This window comes from Tyto alba, unplaced genomic scaffold (genome assembly GCF_018691265.1).
Source record: "Tyto alba isolate M040663 unplaced genomic scaffold, T.alba_DEE_v4.0 Super-Scaffold_38, whole genome shotgun sequence".
Lineage (NCBI taxonomy): Eukaryota > Metazoa > Chordata > Aves > Strigiformes > Tytonidae > Tyto > Tyto alba.
Genome location: NW_024881313.1, coordinates 13,654,577 through 13,676,515, shown reverse-complemented (window position 1 = coordinate 13,676,515; position 21,939 = coordinate 13,654,577). Strand labels below are relative to the sequence as shown.

The following is a 21,939-nucleotide window of genomic DNA, read 5'->3' as shown; positions in this document are numbered from 1 at the left end:
ATGTAGAAGTGCACTGGCAGAGTGGTATCAGCAAAGCCACAGTGTTGTAGTTACATATGCCCAAGGTCATGGTGTGCTCTGCTTCCAGGGCAAAATCATCCCCATGGGAGCTATACAAGTAAAACTGTTGTATTAAGGTTTCAGTAGAAAGTTTTGCAAGCAAATTTCCATGAATAGACACTCCCTCAAGGACAATGATAATTCTGACACTTTTACCCACAGTTATGCTTCTTGCAAAGCTGGTGAAGATGCACAAACCATGAGTTTTAGAAGAACATTATGCCAAGCACACCAGCCTGGTGCCCAAGAAGCTTTGCCTTTCAGCCTACAGGCTCCCTTACCTCACCACCACCTCTTACTTCAATAGCTCTCTGCTTGACAAGCAACATTAACAGATACAGCTCAATGTAGCTTCACAGCCTGGAGACAGTCTAGTTAGGAATGGACTTCCCCACTTCAAGGAAGAGGTGCCTCAGTGAGAAAGAAATAGGTACAGGCTGCTGTAAGGTCAGGCAGTATGCTAAATATAAGCTGTCCTCATTTCTTTCATGAAGAGGGCAGCCTGGCATCTCTGTTGTGTCATAAGGTATTAGCATGCCCCACAGAATGAATGCAAATGCTATGCAAAGTTGAAAATCTATTGCAAAAAAAAAAAAAAATCTATCAGATTAAAAAAAATAATAATCCAGCAGCACGCAGCACCACTATGTGTAAGTAGGCTACTCTGGGCACAGCAGACACCACTAAGCATGTTGGCTCCATTTGTCAAAACTAAACCTCTGAAATGGTGTAGGAACTTGCTCCGTTCTGAAAAGCGACTTTTGATAAATACAGGCTCATCTCTCAGCTGAAACAATAAACCAACTCCCTTTGTTGTGTTTGGAAAGTGTCTTCCAAATTTTTTGTCCTGCTGTCCAAATGGACATTGTGTTTCATATCTATTTCTGACAGCCCCTGACAGAACTTCCCAAGGACAGTAACTCTGAGGGACACTTCCTACCGCAAATCATTTGCTCCTTTGCAAGTTCACCCACATGATAGAGCTATGCTAATATATGTGGTGCCTTGAATGCAGATGGGAGTCCTACTGAAGTTAATGTTTTTCCAAAAGATTTTTTTTTAACCATGATAAAAACATTACAGTTTTCTTTCCAATCACTGATATCACGTAATCTGCCTTGCAGCAGCTGTACTGGTAGGTACTGGTGCAGGCAGTGTAAACAGCCCTTATGATAAAAGATATGTAGGGTAGTATGAAAATTTTGTTCTGATCAGTGCTTTCTCAATGATAGCAGAAGATGCCTGAATATTAATGGAGAAGGAAACCCCACCTTCTACCAGACAACATGCAACAAACTTTGAAACTTAAACTATTCAATTTATTTTCAAAACTGTATATTTCAAACTTTATATGGCTATTATTAAGCCTGGCCTTTTCTTCTATGGTCTTGATGCTAGAGGTAATGTGGAGTTTATTAAAAACATAAAGTGCTGGTAATAATATCATTATCTCTATGCATAGAAGGAAAAGTTTGCTTTTCAAAGTAGCTTTTTTGTAACTATTTTCTTTATCTAAGACTCTGCTCAAATTGTTTTTCCTTTCCTTACTGGGATTTTCCTTTGGGTGGCATCTAGTATCAGCTAGAGCAATGGGTAGGAAAATTATACTCTATCTGAATTTAATATTTTTACATATTAAAACTATCATTTGAAGCTTGGAACATATTTAGCAGTCTACACCAACCTCCCAAAATTGTTTGTTATGTTATTATGAGTACTAATCAGTGCCAATATAAATAATTTCTTTACTTTTAAGAAAGCAGATACATACTGTAAGGAACACAAATGCTCTGTATTTCAGTCTGTGATAATGATATGCTATGGTAAAAGATAATCTTTCAAACATAATTATTTTATCTTTAAAGTTAACATTAGCAACAACAGTGCAAGTAGATATAGATATTTCAACAGATAATATATTCTGTATTTCTAAAGTAGTTGAGGTAACTAGAAACTATACTTCTTTACAGAGAAATTGGATTTTTCAGTCTCCTGGGGAAGATGTAACTTCCCACATAAGTAAGGAAAGAATTTCTAAGTCATAAGAGAAGAAGCAGTGTCCCTTAGCAGTCCATTTTGGGATGCATTTTCAGGGAAGTACGCAATGATAGATTTTTCACAGGATTATCCCATGATGTTTACGGGAATAACTGCTTTTAATACCCACATTCAAACTTAACTGTTTCCTTAAAAGTTTGGATGCACAGCTGTTCATGCAATTTTAGGCTCTAATTCAGAATCCGACTATGCATATAAAATTTTCCAGAGAGGCTTTAAAGAATGTGTTGTTTTCAGTCTTTCCACGGATACATCACGGTTTCTAGAGATGTGTACTTCCTTTCTAGTAGCTGGTCTAAAAGTTTAAACAAACAAACCCAATGTCACTTGTGAAATGATTACCATAAGTACTCCCTGCTCATTACTTCTTTATGAGTGGAACACAGGTCATGCCCACTTTCTGATTTTATGCCCTAAATTTATAATCTGTAACCATATCATTCTGTTTGTAAACCGTCCACTGAAATTTGAGAATAGTCACTATTATTCCCCTCACTAAGAAATACATTTACAAAACTACCTTGAATATAAACACTCTTATGGAACCTTAGTGGCGCTATTGTATAGAATACATTGTTGTTTTGTTTTCTTTTTTTTTTTTTAAATATTAGTTAAGCATTTTTTTAATAAATTAATGAAAACAGGCAAAATAATGCCTACGGTTTTGAATAAATTAATAGACACATGCATGTTGAAAATTCATTTTTTATCAAGAATACTGGGGGAAATCAGATACACACATTTTACATTGTTGACCCCAATTAAGTACTTTAGCTTTGCAAAAATGCAGGCAGAAGAGCCTTAGATCTGAGAAGTTTGCTTGACTGAAATAAAGGGCATTATATTCACCCTTAGAATTCTGCTTTCCAGAATAATCATGGTGAATCCGTTTCCTTTCTAGAGAGGAAACCAAGATGCATGAAGTCCTTTTGTGTAAGAATATTTGCATTTTTCCTGTTTTTTATTGCTATTGAAGGGCAAAACTGTCTTCTAATGAGAACATATAATATATGTGATAATAAACAAATCCAACAAAAGTAAATGCAGCAGCCACTTAGGATACTATTTTACTGTATTAAGCAACACAGTTGAGACATATGTAGAACCTAAATATGAAAACAACAGAAAACAGGTTACTGGGATTGTTGGAGAGAGATGGAATTCTCATTAGATGTTTCTGGACAATACTGCTTATGATAGAATATACTACATTTACAGAGCAAGTAAATCTTTTGTTTCTGTTAAAAGAGAATACAGACTTTATGTCCTGTGTCCCCATTTGAAAGCTTCTGGCTTCCTGTAGTAACTTCAGTGAGAAGCAAAAGCAACGACAACTGATTTAATCCCCAAACCACCTATTAACCAGCCATCTAGCCAATTCCTGGCCATCTTGGAAGGAATACAGGATACTACTGAAGCAGAAACAAGAGCAGCATGGCTTTTCTCTTTGCCAACTTTCTGTTTCTGGTACTTTTAGCCTTTCCCTAAGTGAGACAGTGTCTTCTGGTTTCTTGGAAATGGCTGCATCAACCAGCAAAATCATATCATGGGCCATCCTTGCATCCTTAGTGAGAAAAGGAACAAAAAATCTGAATTGCTTGCTCCTACAAGCTGCAGTCTGACAAGAGTTAAGGGTTCTTACCTTAGACCCAGGGTTGTAATTTGATATTCTGCAAATTCAATTAATTAATTGTGTATGATACATTAAGAGAACTACATTTTTTTTCCTATAGGGTTTTTGTAATTTTCTTTACATGTTTTATAGCTGAATGAGGTATATCGTACACTTTGATTCAAGATTTTGTTTTATGTTACAATGCAGATATATGTGGTGGCTAATGAAGCTGAAGAATGCCTTAAAGTAAAGCAAACATCTAAGAAAATATAAAGCGCAGATGTGAACAGTATTTTTTCTTGGTATTTTAAATTATCAGGAGAGAAAATAACATAGAATTTGGCTTTAACAATATAAAGTTTGTTTTGTAAATTTAATATCTTTCTATTGAAACACTGCCAATAGGAAAGAGAAAGTCAATAAACCAGAAAACAAACAGAATAATCCTGGTCCTCTGCTCTGGACATGCTTCGGGAACAGGACCAGGATGACTGTTTCAGAAGACGGGAGATACACAGTGAAAATAGCCAGTTTCCAACTCCTAACAGTGTTTGAGTGAAATGTCCTATTACTCTCTAACGTTTTCCTCTTAAAGTTATTACATTTTATACTGTGTTGTAGGTTTACTGTTAACATGCAAGTTGAGCATTTGGTTATATGGAAATTAATTTAGTCAGGTAAATTAATAATAATGTAAGGTGAGTTAACATGTATTTGTGTTTTTATACAAGCGGAGTTCAAATTTATAATTTTGAATGCCTCGTCCTCTTTATGGAGAAGGTTTGTATATATGGTAATAAAATTATTCAGATATTTTTGAGATGTTATATAATTTTGCAGAAATGCAAATAGAGAAAACTTTTTTTAAAGTTGCAAAAACTGGTTTTAGTTAATGCCACGCTGAGCTGCATTTTGTGCAGGATATAGGTTGCCTGACATACTCATACACGATTGGAAAAGAGGGTAAAAGTGACAAAGTTTGCTTGTATATTTAAAGAGGTTATTAAAGATAAGGACTGATTGTGAAGTGCATTAGAAAGAATTTAAGAGGTTAAGGATGTGATTTACTGCCATATAATCACTCCAAAGCTTAAGTGTTCACATGGAAACAGGTTGGGTGAGTTCCTGTTCTAGTCAGTGTAAAGCTGGTCAATGCAGACAATGGGACTCTGAGAGACATTGAACTCATTATTGGCAACATGATAAGGTAGCATCATGAAATAGGATGGAAGTAGAGTGTGAGTCAGTTAGACTTCATACTGCTAGATTAGCCAGCGGCTTAAGAGAGAATAAGAAAATATAAATAACAGAAGAAGTAAGGTATGAAAAGTTCTTTTAAGTGATGTCTTGGACAATGTTTCTAGACTCCATCCTACCTAGCTTTAGACAAGTCAAATTAAATGAATTGAAGTTGCAATTCCACCAACTTTCTCCTATTAGTGGCTGCCAGAGCAAGTGGCATCCAGACAGTCCGGAGATGACACCGTCCCCAGCTGTGTCTGCCGCCTGGGTCTGCAAGGCGAGAGGACGGTTACGGCACTGCCTTACAGAGGTGTGGGAGGGACTGAGCTGGCCAGATACATGAGTGAACTGTAGACTTCACAAATGAGACTCAAAACATCTGTAGGCTGAGCTTGATACGGAGTTTTTATTTTGAGGAACTGAATCTCCTCTTTCAAACCTCAACATGGCCTACTAACAATGAATAAAAGTGTTCAGTGGCCGTGCTCTGCGTTATGTCACGTTGATCCTAATTCCATGCAACTGCCTGTAGCTCTGCTAAACCGGGGTGAGGTCACTAGTTCAGCTCAAAAAGCAGAAAGTGTTAGCATGGAAAGGCCATGGGTATAAGGAACTGCACTAAGAATAGACTTATTTATTTTATCCAAGGCAGTTATAAATAACTGCCACTTTTCAGAGATATTGTATTATGTGTCATGAAAACTAATTTTAAAGGACCAATTGAATAATCCTTCTGTAAGGACAAAAGATATTGGAAAGACTGCTATGTGTCTGAACCAAAAAAGGCCTTGACCTTTACTAGCTGAATGGGTGTTTATTAAGTTGTAAACAACCACTGATTATCTGTACTGATCATTAAAAAATTTTTCTCTGATTTCAAATAAGCTCCAGAATGGCAAAGGTTAGCTTTGGCACTAGGTATGGACATGAGATAACCTCCAAACATACATAAGTTTCTGCTATACTCTTTAAGGGTAATTACCTAAGCAGATTAATTAAACTTGTCTGGCAATATTTTTATTATGATAGATGTCTGAGCCTGGAAAAACCTCAACTATAGACTTTAAAGAGCAGGTTGCAGAGTTGGAAGCTGAAAAAAGAGGGAACTAACTTTCTTATTCATTCTTAAAATCTGCAGCTGAAGTATAACAAGAGACCATGAATATTATATCCAGGTAGATGTATTCTAGAGAGAGCTGCATGTATTTTACAGACATGGGAGTGTGTGAAGAGACTGACAAGGGGACAAACAACATTCAGAAAACACAGTTTAGTGTATAATAAAAGTATCTGGTAGTACTATCTTGGACTCATCAGTGTGAAATGACATATAAAAAAATTGCTGTCATTTGCTGTGCTGAAGTTAACGAGAGGCATGACTTTTCCACCACATGTATGAATAGCTTCTTTCAGACCCATCATCCTCTTTCTTTCCCCACTTCTGAAATATTCTGTCGCAGTTTTTCTAATGAAGTGTTTTGTTGAGAAGATGAAGAAATAAGAAGTACGAAAAAGCATTTGTCAGGAAGAAGAAAAAATCATGATGGATGCCAGTATTCCAAGCTTTTTACCATAAACATTTCCCATATCTAAATTTATTTCTGTGAATCTTCAGATTAAATTGTTGCCTAAGAAACAAAACATTAGTGTTTAAATATTGCATCTTTAGCAAATTGCTTTGTGTGAATTTAGTTGCCTTGTATAAGTTAGATATGGCATTTTATTAACCAGGCTATCAATAATCCTGTGGTAGAAAATCTTTGTCATTAGACCCTACATTTTCAAACTGATTCATGAAAGATCTTTCTGTACTGAACAATTATGTCAACAGCTGTCCCGTGGGCAAGACAACTGTATTCACATAAAGCAATTTCCCAAAGGTTTGCAAACCAGAAGACTGCCTAAATTAATCAGACACTTTTTCCACCTGATTTTGTTTGACAAGGTGTAGCCATTAACACTAAATGATCTGTTTTAAATATAACTAAGGCATTAATCATTATCAAATCTTACAACTCCAGCAATTTCAAAGTTATCTTGAGTTTTGACAGTATACAAGCAATTAAAAATTACTTTAAATACTCAATCTAAAGATTTTATAACCACCATCTAGAATTACATAAAATATTTAAACACATGGCATTTTAGTCAAAAATACTCTAGAACAAATTTTCCAAATGATGGCAGAAGCCAAGACACATATTGAGGTGATTTAAATTCCAACCGAAGTGCCGTGGCTCTAGGCAGGACCTTGGTAGCACCCTATTGTGGCCCTACAAAACGCTCCTGGAGACCCAGATGGAGAACCTGTCCAATGTGCCAATGATACAAAGCCTTCATAACACGCTGACACTATGGTGCACCATGCAAGTGGTGTAGATTATTGCTGTGCAAAGGACACCATTAACAAAAAACTGATGAGGAAAAAGGATAGTAGAGTATAAAGATTTTACACAGAGTTTCTGCATCCTCTCGCCCTACACAAATAACATCTACACATATACAACTACATCTTACCTTGCTTCCTTGAATGCCTTTCAGGCCTGGCTCCCCTGGAGGTCCACTGATACCCTACACAAAAGTCAAAGTATAGAATGAGTTGCCTTTGAAGATGCATGTAAAGTTGTTTTTTTTTTTTGTTTTTTTTTTTTTTAATTTGGCCTGAAGAGGTTACAGTAAAATGCAGCACAATGCTAAGTTCTAAAGGAAAAGAGTTTTCTGTGTCATATCCTGTGAAGTGGCCAATACATTGAATATTGTTAATATTCAATAACCAGTGCTGGCAGAAAGGATATCTTAGTACTCCATGTGAATTGCATCAGTTTTATCTGAAGCTTTCCATTCCTTTCTCTTCTTGATCCCGACTTTGCCATATTTTCATATTGTCTCTTCTGCCCAAGCAAATAAACTAAGCTATCATGGCCTATTTTGCTCCTTTTGTGAAAAATCACTTCCCCTATATCTCTCTCTGATGATGAGCTGAGATTAATTTTAATTCCATGACATTACTACAACCATCGTGTTCCCTCACACAAAGAAATAATTAATGGCTCTTCAGAAGAGACACAGCAGGTAAAGTGCTCTGTCTGGAGTGATGACATTTGAGGAGGTCCCTTCATCAATACAGTGGCTGGTACAATAGCTAGAAAAAAGTAAGTCTCATCATTATGAAGAGCAATAAGATCACAGGATGAATAGATTACAACCAAGTCTGGCATTAAAGCTTTAACTCTTACTGGAATCCTACAGTTCATCGACTTGTGAGTTAATGAACATCCCACTGGAATCTGCTGGGCTGCCCAGCTGGGTCAGACTGGTCAATGTTGTTGAAACTACCTCTAACAAAGGTGATAATCAAACTGAAGTGGAAGCCTCATGAAGTTTTTTAAGTGACTGGAGAAAAAAAAAATCATGACCCATCAAAACAATAACACCACAAAATTACAGCTTAGTGTAGTAAAAATGCTGGGTCAAATATGGATAAGTTTATGCATATAAAAAGACGCAAACTGAACCAAATCTGACTGTATGTTTCATTGTTAACATAACAAAAGTGCTCAGAGTGTGTTCATTCCCCTTGTTAAATATGATAAACTACAGGAAACACATGGCTATCTAAAAAGAAACAAAAAACAATCCCTTTCAGCTACCATCATTAATAGCTATAGTAAATCCTCCAGACTATTGAATTTTGGCTCACAAATAGATATGAAAATTTTGGAATAAGCAGGTAATTACTCTTAGAGAAGAGCTCTGCAGTTGGAGAGCTCAAGTGGGCCACGCACTTGTGAGCAGCTTTAAGCAGCAGCAGCCACCAAGATTTTTAATTTGAAAATTGTTTCCAAAAGACAAAGATTTGCCAGACTCTACTGTCTTGGTGCCTCATGCACCAAACGTGCTGGTCTCCACAGAGCTGACAGGTTGTATGTAGAAGAAACTTGCAGAATATAATGTGTTTTCTTTTTATTTGATAGCTTTTAGTTCTCTTACCTGGGGTCCCCGTGGTCCCCTAGGGCCAAAAGGACCTTCCAAACCCTGAGGAAAAATAAGATGCAATTAGATGCCTACCAGATTAATAGGAAATTGTAATTATCTGCTTTAAAGTATTGAAACCCACAGTGTACATGTAATGACTCGTATCTCTGTTCAAGCACTTTCTAGGGAGTTTATTCTCTCTCCAGTGCACTGCTATTCTCATTCTGTATTCAGTAATTGCCTGTTACATTCCATCCTCAATATTTGGTTAAAATACTTTTCATATACAACAAACTTTGTGGATGGCTACTTACCATCTCAGCCATTTGATTAATTACTTCTTATTTGCTACAAGTTTTTAAATTCAATTTCTAGAATTATTTTAGAATTCTTAAAAAAATGCTGCAGTGCTTATATCAGAATAATTTCAGGTAACTTTGTCTCATTAAATCAAACTGTTGATTAGTAGTATGGCAGAATCATATTAATAGTTTGCAAAAAAACATTAAGAAATGTATCCAAAAAAAGTAAAATGCCATATTTTTTTCCATTAGTTGTCATTTGTCCATTTAATAAGTTCTTACCAGTTACTCCCATTGTAGGCTGTTCACAAATATATATATTTTTTCTAATATTATATGGAAAGTGATAGGAGAAAAATGGAATTATTTCTGTATCAGATAACACCACTGTCAATTATGCTTCAATACCCATCACTGCAGTTAAAGATCCACCTTAGAACACTGAATTTACATTTGGCCATATATGTTCTGTTTCTGGTGATTTTGTCCAGCACAGGCTACATGAATTATAAAAAAAAAAAAAATAAAAAAAATAAAAAAATCTTTTCGTTCTATCTTTCTATCTTCTGCATTTGTAAATGTGAAGCTGGGAATTCTGGAACTGACTATAATTTTCATTTGTTCACTAAGTTCTTGAAGTCCCTAATCCATTATCATCTCTGATCCTCCACAGATTTTTTCTTCATTACTGTCCTCAACAGAAATGAAACAAGCTAATTTCCCACAGCCCTGGCATATGTTTTCTACATCCAGATTTCTTGGCTGCTTTGATTATGTTCTTTGCCAGCTTCTGAACAGCTTCCTTTTATCTCAGTAGACATTTCACATAACCTTGTGCTATTTCTCACAAAGAAGTTATGATCTTTTATTATTCCTCCGAGAGATGCAACTCTTTCTACTTTTTCATTGATATTTCAGCCCTTTCTGACTCACTTGCTGCCATTTTGAACCCCAGCATCTCACAAGGTACACTCAGCCTTTAGATTTTTATTACAGTATAACGTCCTTTTTTATTTGCCACAAATACTGCTGCTTTGGATATTTCCTAATTCCTACCTGAAATTCTTCATCAAATAAGAGGTTCCAGGAATCACAAAATTTTCAAGTTGGTCTTTGATAAGGGTAAGCATAATATCAATGTTAAAACTGAAGAAATGTGCTTTAATAGAATGATGAAATGCAATCTAGATGGTAGTACTTAACAACTCTATAAATCAATGGTTTGTAGTACTCATAGAAACCTGTTTACATGAACTCAAGATGCATGATTATATCACTCGGGAGTACATTATGCTTCCATATTTCAGAGTGTAAAAACCACGTAAAAATCTATATTGACTTGTATAATTTCTGCACATAAAGAAGTTAAAAGAAGAGGTTAGAAGAAGAGGAGAAGTTAAAAGGAGGACTAGATAGGAATGTGAGTGTGTATCAGTACAGGTCGGCTGGTAGGCCTGAAAGTTGTTCATGTTGTGTAAGAACCTGCTTGTATTGTAAAATAACTTTATTTACTTGAAATAAAATTAATGTTTTAAGGAAAAAAATCTGGTTAACTCAATAACATGTTGACAGTCCTTTGTAAGCAGGGTTTGGCATTGGTCAGAACATCTTTTGTTTTAGAAAAGTGACTATATTTCTTTTGCAAAATAGAAAAAAATAATATGGTGAACTGTGGGTTCAGTTTCTACAAATTGTATTTCTACTATGAATGTATCTCTACTATGAGGGAATTATAGTATGTTCCAAATTTACAATATAATCTTTACAAGTTATGTGTATGAATATATTACATGATTTTCCAGCATCTTCATCAACATGAAAAAGTTCAAATAAAAATTATACTTACTCTTTCCCCTTTTATTCCTGGGGGTCCACATTCTCCTCTTTCACCCTTTATAAGAAATCAAAAGGTTGACAGCTAAGCAAGATGTTTTGATTACACTGCATGCATTAAAGACTGTGCAAACAGTTCAATAGTGCAAGAGGTTGAGTAGATTCTGAGGACCTGAGAGTGGCATCACAGATATGGTCTGTAGAAGATACAGTCTGCTCTACTCAAGATTTTTTCTCTCTGAGAATGCCTACAAAATTTCAAACCTATATCATAAAAGGATAATACATTTAATATCTAATAAATTTTTCTGTATTTTTCCACCTCACTGCGCTGCCTTCAGAAATCCTCTCTATATTCTTATTTGATTATTGTGATGTCTGAGATTTTCCTGAATAACAGTTGTGAGGTTATACAAATGGAATGAAGAAAGAGAATTACCAATGTGTTCCACTGATGATTTAACATATCAATAGTTATACAAAAAGTAGATGTATGAGTCTACTTTTCCCATTTCCATGAAACGTTTCCATGAAATTGACTGAAACATATTTCTAATGAATACAAATATTCAGAGAGGCACTGCTTTTATTAACAATTCTTGTAGGGGATAAGTGTCCAAACGAAGCAAAGTCAAAATGGGATTATCTCTGTTTCTACTCTGTCTATGATGGTCCACTTTGCAATGTAAATTTCAGCTCTAGAACCTTGCAAGTTATTGAGTGTGTAATTTTTTTAGCTTCTTGGAGAACCTATCTTGAGATCTTTTTTGTTCAAGCATTAGCCCTTGGAAGTTATAATAAGCTTAAAAGTAAACTTCCTTGTAGTAAGTTTTTAAAAAGCTAATAATTGCCATATCTATTTGCGTTTGTAGTAAACAATTTCACATTCTTTCTATTTAACCTCTTAGTCAACCCTCAACTTTCTTTTTCCTTCCAGCAGCTTTATTTCTGGTCTTTGAGATTTTTCTTTTTATATTTAGATTACATTACATGATTTTTATTTTTTTTTTTTAATTCCAACAAGCTAGTCTGCAAGCACTTACATAAATAATGAATTTACTTCTAGGGATTGCATTAGGAGCTCTCATGACAAAAAGACAACACAGGCTCTTCTTTCCATTCTTTCACATACACTGCCAGCAAGTAACAATCTATTTTCAGACTATTTCTATTCTATAAAAATCTTACCTTGTCTCCCTTGTAGCCAGGAGATCCCTATTCAAAAATTAAAAAAAAAAAAAAAAAAAGGAAAAAATTTTAAAAAAGAAAGCAAAGTCATAACATACTGCTAATTCAAGTAGGGTAAAAAACCACACCAGTACAAAATCACATTTCAGAAGTCTAACTACTCACAAAAATAAACTATCTTTATGGAATCATATAACATCTAATTCTCTGCAAATGTAGATGTTTATTTTTTCCTCATAACATTAGCTGTAAATATACCACTCAAATTGCTAGCTTCTTAGCAGACATACACCATAATTTGAATGAGACTTTTAAATTGAATTGATCTCATGTGTGGAGTAGTGTTGATTTTTCTACTATGAATCAACAAGTATTCAAGCTAGAAATATCAGGTGTCAGAAGCCACTAAGCCACTAGAGAACTATCTTGATGCTTTTACTGATGACATTCTCAATTCTGTCTTTGGGATAAGTCTAATGTGAGTCAATACAACATCACATAGCTTCGAAAGTTCTTTTTGTCAGTAGCATCCCACCTTCGTACTTAAGCACATGGTTAGACTGCTCCTCTCAGTGTAGATGCTTCTCTAAACCAGAACTTAGTTTAGGTGCTCTAAATAATCGAATAAAGGAGATGTGTGAAAAATGGAAAACACATTTTCAGTTCATCGGAACTAAACTGTGAATCAGGATCTGGAAGATAATCAGAAAAGACCAGATATGAGTTAGCACTGTAGTAGTCACATACCTCTTCACCTTTTTCTCCATGATCTCCTTTCTGGGCATCACCCTATTGGAAGCAAAGGAATACAACTGAACAATATATTGCTCTTTTATTTATCACTATTACACTAAATCCAAGAACACTGTTTATGGAGCAGAAGTTGCTTTTCCTGTTTACAAACATCCACACTTCTTCCTCCCACAATCAAGGACACACAGTTCCTGAACATTAACATAGAAAACTGAACTACTGTTATAAAATGATTGAAATCTTAGTCATCAGAGAAATCCACTCTGCTCAAGAGATTTCTGTACTGTTAGAAAGCTCTGTGGAGCTTGGAGAGCCTTCAGCTAGATTCAGAGACCTCTGGTGTCATAGAAAAACTGCAGTGATAGGCAGTGTTAACTTGGCAGCAGTTTAGTTTTCAATTTTTCTCTCTCACTTCTAAAGCAGCTAATTATAAACCTCCCATAGCAAAAGTCAATCTTTTAAATCATATTTCAACATACTTTTCCTTTGTTATATTCACTTCTATGGTTTGAATAAAACTAGATAGAAATTTTCTTTGTTTTTTTAAATTCACTTTACCTTGTTTCCTTTTGGTCCTGGCTCACCTTTTTCCCCTCTGTTACCAGCATTGCCCTGAAACAAAGAAGGAAAACATTATTACCATTGTGAGGATAAAATTCTCCAGTTTCTCTAAGACTGTATGTTGGGGGCAATCCAAAATCACTCTGGAATAAGCTTAGGTAGAAATCCACACTGATTCAGGTATGGCATGTGTGACACTTCTACTTAGCTAAAAAAATCTGGTGTTAGAAGGTGTCTGTGATGTTTTTATCAATATTCAGTGATAAATACATTTTCTACAGAGCATTTGAAAATTTAAACAGGTAGGCGTCGCAAAAAAATATACATAGTTCATCCTCCCCATTTTTCAGAGTTACTCACCACTATCAGATCTTCTCTGCTTAAAAAAAACCCTATGCACAGAACAGCTTAGTGTCAATATTCAACAGTCTCAAAATAAAAAAATTACTACATCATTTTTCCTGTTTGGAGGATCACGAAGGTAGGAACTAGAAAGCTTGGTGTGTACGTGTATATATATATAAAAGATATATACATAATAGACTACATCTAATAATTTTGGATAAAATAACTTAAAATTCTTGGATCTTAAATTTTAAATTGGAAACAAGGATTTTACTTCCAGATGCATATTATCCAGAGCCAAGGGACTGGATGATAGGCCCTGCTGTCATAACCTGCTATACATTGGTTGACCAGTTGTTTAGTGTGTAGGGAGCAAGGCAAAAACCTCTGTAGGTACCTTGGCTGTCTCTGGGGAAGCTCGTAAAGATACAAAAGGGATCAAAGAGGTCACACACTGTCAGAACTCCCACTTCTCTCTTCTTTACCAGAGCCAAGAAAAGTTATGTGTTGACATGTCACAAGAGAAAAGAGAATGTTGCAGGCAGAGTTTTAGACCTTTCTTCATATATGCCATCACCTTCAATTTTTTGAACCTTTATCTCTTACACAAATAGAAGCTGCTGTTGGAAGTAAATCTCTGTCTAATGGACCTTTCATTCCCTGTTGCAAGATTCAAGAATAACTTATTGATTTAGGCTTCAAAATCATGTACCTATTTATCCACAGTGTTTTATTACCCAATAATATAAACATATTTCTAAGATAGTACATGATTATGGATAGATTTTTTTCTGAGCTCTTATAACAGTGGCCTTTCACAGCGATATGCTACGGCACATCACTTTTTTTTACAGTACATGCACAGCTAATGACTTGCTTTTTACAGGCATAGTAACCAAATAAAATGCTCTGGAACACTGATCTCAATGATTAAAATTTAAATTCTAGAGGCTTTTCAAATGAATGCATACTTACAGAATCACCTTTCTCTCCTTTTACTCCCTTTTCACACCCACAGTTCTTCCGCATACACTAGAAGGTTAATAGAAACATTAAGGAGAACATTTTTCAGATGCATTATTTCACATTTTTAAAGCAAAAAATCTGGCTTAGTCTATCCACAAACTACAGAACATAAAAGTGGAATAACAGGAAATAAACGATTTTCTAGTATATATATTTCTTACACAATCTACATTACACTTCTGTGTAGCCAATCAAAATCAGTTGCTTGATTTATTTATAACAAAACCAAATACATCCTTTACTACTGTAACTACAAATGTTTAAGGTAGCATATACATAGTATATAGTACTGTAAAATCTCACATAATTTTTGGACAATTTTGACGCTGCTATTGTTTTCTAATGAGACCACTAATGAACTTGCATGTGTTGAACTAGTCCTATTCCACTCTGGTAGGAAGAATTCTTTATGTCTTACTGTTGATACTACCCACTAATGAACAAAAGTTGTAGATTTCTCAGGAGAAGGGATGGAAGAAATGGATGAAAGTTAAAATACCTACCTGCTTCTGAAGCAAGGCTTCCTAAAAACAGAATAAAAAGTGTTAATTTCATATAGATTTAATTTAACGACCACTAATTTAAGCAATTTTCTTCTCTGGCTTACAGAATTTCCAAGCTGAGTGGTAATACCTTCATCCTTCATCCCTTCCTCACAGGAGTAAGAACCAGTTTGTGGAACTACTCATATGAAAAAGGGTTCTCCAGTAGGAATAGAGGGTTGCTTCTAGTGACCCATAATGATCAGAAAACAAATGAGATGTAATGGGACATCTAAATCTACAATATTAAGGAACAATGCAAACAAGGGGAATATGAAGACTTCCAAAAGAAAACCCTTACTATGGAAGGTCTTACTAACATAATATATAGGGGAAAGACTCAGTGATTTTATCAGCCTTATCCATAAGTACAAGTTACCTTCTAAAGTATTATCATAAGTTCAGAGACACACCCCATGTGCTGGAAAATACCCTGTCCCTCCATCAGTGATCAGTGCATCTGAGCTATTACTGTCCAGGCACACAATTCCTTGGACAGCGGCTGGGAGGAGGAAGTTTCCGCTGTCCTGACTTCTCACACAGCAGAGACGTGCACCACAAAAACGTTCATGATGACAGCACCATTCTGTGAGATCTCAGGGAGGAATTTTTCTTTTGTAAATATATATCTTCACAGGTACAAAACATAAACTTGTGACAACATAAATTATTTCAGAAATGCCTTTCACTTACTGTTTCTGTGAAATTTCTAGCCACATGCTTAGTTGCACAACATAATAATTTATTTTTAAACATATCAACTAGCAAGTTTCCATTTCCAATTTAAAATTTTTCAAATTAGTTTTTTACCACCTTTAAAAGATTACAAAAACATAACATGAATTCTATATGGACTACTCCCTAATTAAAGCTATTGTGTTTTCTAATAATTGTTTTCCTCCAAATTGTCTTAATTTATTATTTGCAATGTTCTCTTTAAAATATTTTCTAGGATTTTAAATCCTAAACAACTCCTAGGCTGCCTCAACACTTTACACATTACTCAGAAGCGAGAAACATGAAGTCCAGCTGACATCCCTCTCATAGCAACACTTTTTTCTACTTTAGGCTAAGAAATTAATTAAGCAGTATTCCCTACCTTTTCTTATGTGTGCCTTATACTGCACTAGAAGTGCAGAGAGCTAAGTGTCCTTAATTAACAACAACAGTGGCAGATTTACAGTACTTTGGAAATCTGATTTCACTCAAGTCAATTAAAAAAAAATTCTATTCGCTTCAGCAGATTTTCTTTAAGTTAATTCTTAAGCCCTTAGTTACTGACCTCCTCTTCTATCAACACTGAAGCTCAGCTCTTGCAGATGTCCCACACGATCTTTACAACCTTCCTGAACTTCCAAATTTGAGGCCAGCTCCAGCCCTGGTTCACCTGCACCTTCTCTGTACTGCCTTCAGGATTTACCTATCAAAGTTAAATGAAATCTGCCATGGATAGATGGCTTACAAGATTAACATCAGATTTACTTACCAGTTCAAATGTTACACCAGCTAACAGGTTCTGATCATCCAGGCATATGACATGTTTAGAGGATGAATCGCCAGATATCATGCGCAATTTTTCTTCTCGGACTTTTTTCTTAGAAAGGCCAATGGTAAAAAAATGTATTCCAAGACTCCTAGCTGCTGTGACTATACCCTGGACATCAGGGCTGTTTGGATGATCCACACCATCAGTCATCAAAAAAGCCACTTTTGAACTTCTCTTACGACCTTCAGTTTTAAACAGCTGAGTGGCATTGGAAATTGCATAATAGGAGTAGGTGCCATGGCCAATAAAGCCCAGAGACTGGATTTTCTGTTTAAAATTCTGCACATTTTTCCAGGCTGTAAAGGGATGATCAATGCTGACTGTGCTGCTGAACTGCATACTCGCTAGTTTGACATTATACTTCTGAGACTTAACTGGCTTCATCTGGAAAATGCTGTCAGTTAAGTTTTGAACAAAATTCTTCTGTAAATCAAACAGCTGATTTTTGGCACTTTCTGAACTGTCCATGATAAAGACTATATCAACAAGACACACATCACCTGTAATGGGACAAGAAAGTTAAATCTATGAATGATGGGCACATCTGCACAACAGATTTCAGATCATTCTCTGCAACAATCCCAATCCTCAAATAATTTCCCCAAGGATTCTTCTGTCTTCCCAGGAAAAATTCTAAGGATAAATTTCACTGTAAATGCCAAGAAATTTTACTGAAGTCAAGTAACTAAATTTAAGTTATTTTAACTCATAACAGTATTATAAAATACAGTCTACAGATAAAAACTTTCAAATTAGGGTCTTGATGGGATTGTTTTAGTGTTTTCGTTGATTTTGTATACAAAATTTTCCACGTGCATTTTCAAACTAAAAAATAGGCTTCTTATCATTTATCTTAAAAGAGATATGTGTATCAATGGAAAACATAGATCAAACTGGAGTCCACGACAAAGTAAATGTCATGACACTATTTTCCAAGCCTGGTAATCAAAATAAATCACACTTTAAAAATGTATATATAAGTTGTCAATTACTAGCTAATTATCCTGAAATATGCAGAGACATACACCATGGTCAATCAGAAATTTTAAGAAAATGGTTTTACCTTCATCTTTTTGCGTGAGAGAAGAATTCTTTCCTTTCTTTCTGCTTTGCCCATATACTACCTGCTTTGTTGTCACAGCCAGAAGTAAAAAACAAGAGAAAAAGTGTTTTTTCCACATAGTGACCTTGCTCCCAAATTAGACAACTCTTCCTTCCTGTTAGAAGTAAAAAACCACCTGTGAATACTTAATTAATAGATGCAAATAAATAAATACAGAGTTTACATACAGAATACACATTTGTGGGAAGCCCAATTCTAGAGACAATATATAAAAAACAATCATAAAAAGTCACTGGGTAGGTGATTTCAGCATAGCAGTCAGAGCAATCCCAACTGTAGCTCACGTGTACAATAGAAACTATTTTATTAGAGAAGAAATATGGGCAGAACAAACAGAGCGCTCCTTTTTCTTTCTCAAAAAAAGCTAGTACTATCTTCAGCTTTCATCTAACAAAGAAGAGTAAAATAAATTGTTACTAATGCATATTGCTATTAACATACTTTGCTATTAAACTAATGATATTAAATTAACAGAAATATTATAGAAAACATAGAATATTTTTTGTTTCTAGAAATCCCTTATTGTTAGGAATAAACAAAGATCTAGGTGTTTTGGGATGCAGGTATATTACCTAGGTCTGAAGAATTGGTATGAACAACTTATTCTTTTAAGAAACTACAACTTAGTAATGAAATTCAATATATGAATGTATTATTAACGTTACATGGCTGTAACAGAATGTGTTCAATATTCTCCATAAAGAAAATATTCTATTATAATGACAATATACATTAACAAAATGAACATTACATTTGTCAGCAATTCAACATAATTCTAGAGAAAACTGAACTCCATTAAAACTGATTTACAAAAAATGCCTGTAATTTACAATAATTCATTTTAAATATCATTAATATCAAAGACAACATACTAAATTTAAGTATCTTTCCTAAATCCTCTTTCAAGTCCATTAAGCAGTTACGTATACAGAAACCATCAGTGCAGTCCTTTAAAAGTAGAAAGGAAATAACTAAATCTATTACCTTCAAAGGCATTCAGAAAGCAAACTGTGGATTGAGGAAGCTGTCAGTGTAGAAAATATGTCCAGTAGGTCATACTGGAAAATATGTTTTGTTTGCAAAAATGAAGCAATCTGTAAATAAATAGCTTATCCACTTGTAAATGGCTCCACCTTGCATCTAGATCCTTTATGGTCCATTATTGTTGTTCAGTTGGCCAAAGTTAAATGAAGACAGTCAGGCACTTAGCCAGGGCTGAGTGGGAGACCGAGCTATTTTATTAAAGGGACAGTGTCAGTCTGGGAGCATGAGTGTTTTCCCATTTTAAATAACTGAACTTTTACATGAAAAAACTCACTTCTAGACAATCTGCATCTTTACGCATCATTCTGCCAACCACACCTCTTATCCATGTTAATGTTGCAGGACGGGCTAGATAAGAGAGGTGAGATTAGTACATTATCATTTGTAGACTAGAACTGAATTCTGACCCAAGGATTTGTGAGTCTGCCAGGACCAGCAGCAAGTCTCAAAGGTGGTAATTGCATCAGTAATTACAGTCATAAAGGCAAATTTAAAAAAAATAATCCCGAGTTGTTTTTCTCAGAAATTATTTCTGCTCTTTAAATCTTCTGAACAGTCAGACACAGACAGGATATCTAAAAGGGGGTTGTCATTTAAGTAGCTCTCAGGATGCCGCATGCAAATTATATTTGCTCTATTTAATGGCAGGCTGCAGAGGAAAATTGTAATGCTACAGTGTTAAGTAAAAAATCAGGGTGAGAGAAAGTATGGCAGTGGTAAATCTCAAGAAACCATGACAAGCCTTGAGGGAGTTTTGTGCGGATGACCAGCAAAAGGTCAGTGCCCAGCCTTCAGACAGGCATTGCCTATGAGGCAAGACGTCCTTTGGCACCTTAGTGGTAGGGCAGAGTAGAGAGATCCTTTGCATGGTGCTGCAGAAGGAAGGACACGGACTTCAGCACTGGGATACATCAGATCGCTGAACAGAAATGTCATTAAGCACTGAAATGTGCCAGTTGCAGGCTGAAAAAATCAAGTGATATATGAAAAATTTGAGCGTTTCAAAAACATAAGATAAAAGTATGCTTTTGAGTGAAGCATATTTTTAGCAGAGGTTAAATCTTTCATCAAAAACTTAGGATTGAAAATTTATAAACAGCTGTTATTAAACATCCAAATATACTGAACAACTTTTAAAAAAATTCTGCCTAAATACTATGTAAGTTGCACACTCTAACTTTTCTCAAGACAGATTTTCTAGACTTGAGATCACCTTAGTAGCCTGTCTCAGACATTATTTTAAAATATATACAGCAAAACCAGACTCAGTATCTAATTCTATAGGACAGTAATGTTGTCTATTTATTGCTTTTTTCTGATTACAAACCCAAAGACCGTGTTTGCTCTTTTTGTTGCAGCACCTGATGGAAGTTTAAAGGTGAAATGAATACCTCTCATTACCCAGAAGACACTTTCAGCATGGCAAGTAGTGGGCAAAGCTTAGAAATCGTTGTCTTACCAAAAAAATACGAATTCTGAGGCTTTGCATTCTCTGTATTTTCCGCTTTTTCAGTTTTGTAGGAAAAGCACATCTGAAAGATGAAAAGGTGGAGAATGTAGAAGTTCTAAACTTTGAGTCTGAAATTGTAGATTTAATCAGGTTATTTAATAGAAACAGAGTGAATACTATGTTTATCAGTTGCCCTTGATATTTCTTCCCTGAAGGCATTCAACTTTCAAAAACTGCTAAAAGCACATCTGTTTATTCTGCTTTAAGCATGGCTCTGTCACAGTGTGCCCCTTAGAAAGCTATTAGAGCACAAATAGCATGCAAATACTTGCTCTCAGAGAATTTCCGGTCTTCTGATCAAGAAATGTCATTAACAAGGCTGATGATTTGCTATGATCCAGATTTTATTATCCATAAAATGGAGAAACAGAAAGCAAAAGAGAGCTAACTATAATTTGAAAGATTAATGTTGCTTCATATGTTACATTAAAAATACACAACAGAAAATATTAAAGCCATTTAGTGATTCCCAAAGCTTGAGGCAACAACAAGGGTTTCCATAAACACACAAGTAGCAAAGACCAGCCTTCTGTGATTATAAATCCACTGAACTATGCCTGCAGCAGTCTATCTACTACACCCGTATAAAACGAAATCTGTTAAAATTAACTAGGGATATTTTCCCTATGGTAGACTAAACAAGGTGGGGAAAATTTCTTTCCCTCCTGCATAATCTGGAGAACCTCTTTTCCTAATATAAGTGAATTTCATGCAGTCAGCCTTCGAGTTCTTCAGCTACTTTCCACCCAATTTAAAACAGATACTACATTTCTGCACCTTTAATAAGGGTGAGACAACACATACTAATTAACTCAGTGAAGTTTTAGTTCTTATCAGAGATGGAGATAACCCTAATTTGGTTGGCATGGGAGAGCTGTACACCTGCCATATGATTTTACATAGTACCATTCCTACACAGAATTGTCAATCTGTGCATGCTCTGTTAAGATGAAATGTGCTGGAGGAATATGCCGCTACCAAAAAGAAATCTTACATGCACTGCTGCTCACACTTTTTCCGCAGTGCATCCAAGGAAGGATTAGCTCTCCCTGCAGCTGCAGCCTGTTCCTGAAAGGCCTCCTTCACAGACACCTCTACATCATCTCCTGTCAGATGACAGATGAGCATGGGTCACTTCAGTTGAGGTTAACTGTCTTCGTTAAATAAATGTTGCCTTCATTATACAAACTGAGACTAAAATGTTTCAAATTAATAC

The 21,939-nt window shown here is 35.3% G+C and overlaps 1 protein-coding gene across 4 annotated transcripts in view; it reads right to left on the bottom strand.

The window, feature by feature from the left end:
- Positions 1–20,737, bottom strand: part of COL28A1 (collagen type XXVIII alpha 1 chain) — a 68,821-nt gene extending 48,084 nt beyond the window's left edge. For 3 of the 4 annotated variants that reach the window (XM_032991529.2, XM_032991531.2, XM_032991532.2), the window contains exons 1-11: positions 19,154–19,336; positions 18,110–18,263; positions 16,987–17,546; positions 15,462–15,482; positions 14,908–14,964; positions 13,585–13,638; positions 13,021–13,062; positions 12,274–12,300; positions 11,099–11,143; positions 8,966–9,010; positions 7,493–7,546 (exon numbers count right to left, since the gene is read on the bottom strand). In XM_032991529.2, the coding sequence (XP_032847420.2) occupies positions 7,493–7,546; positions 8,966–9,010; positions 11,099–11,143; positions 12,274–12,300; positions 13,021–13,062; positions 13,585–13,638; positions 14,908–14,964; positions 15,462–15,482; positions 16,987–17,546; positions 18,110–18,227 (1,023 nt within the window). In that variant the 5' untranslated portion in view covers positions 18,228–18,263; positions 19,154–19,336. Of the gene's footprint in view, positions 1–7,492; positions 7,547–8,965; positions 9,011–11,098; positions 11,144–12,273; positions 12,301–13,020; positions 13,063–13,584; positions 13,639–14,907; positions 14,965–15,461; positions 15,483–16,986; positions 17,547–18,109; positions 18,264–19,153; positions 19,337–20,672 lie in introns of those variants that run through there. The other variant, XM_042802149.1, reaches the window with a different exon arrangement.
- Between the last annotated feature and the right edge of the window lie 1,202 nt (positions 20,738–21,939).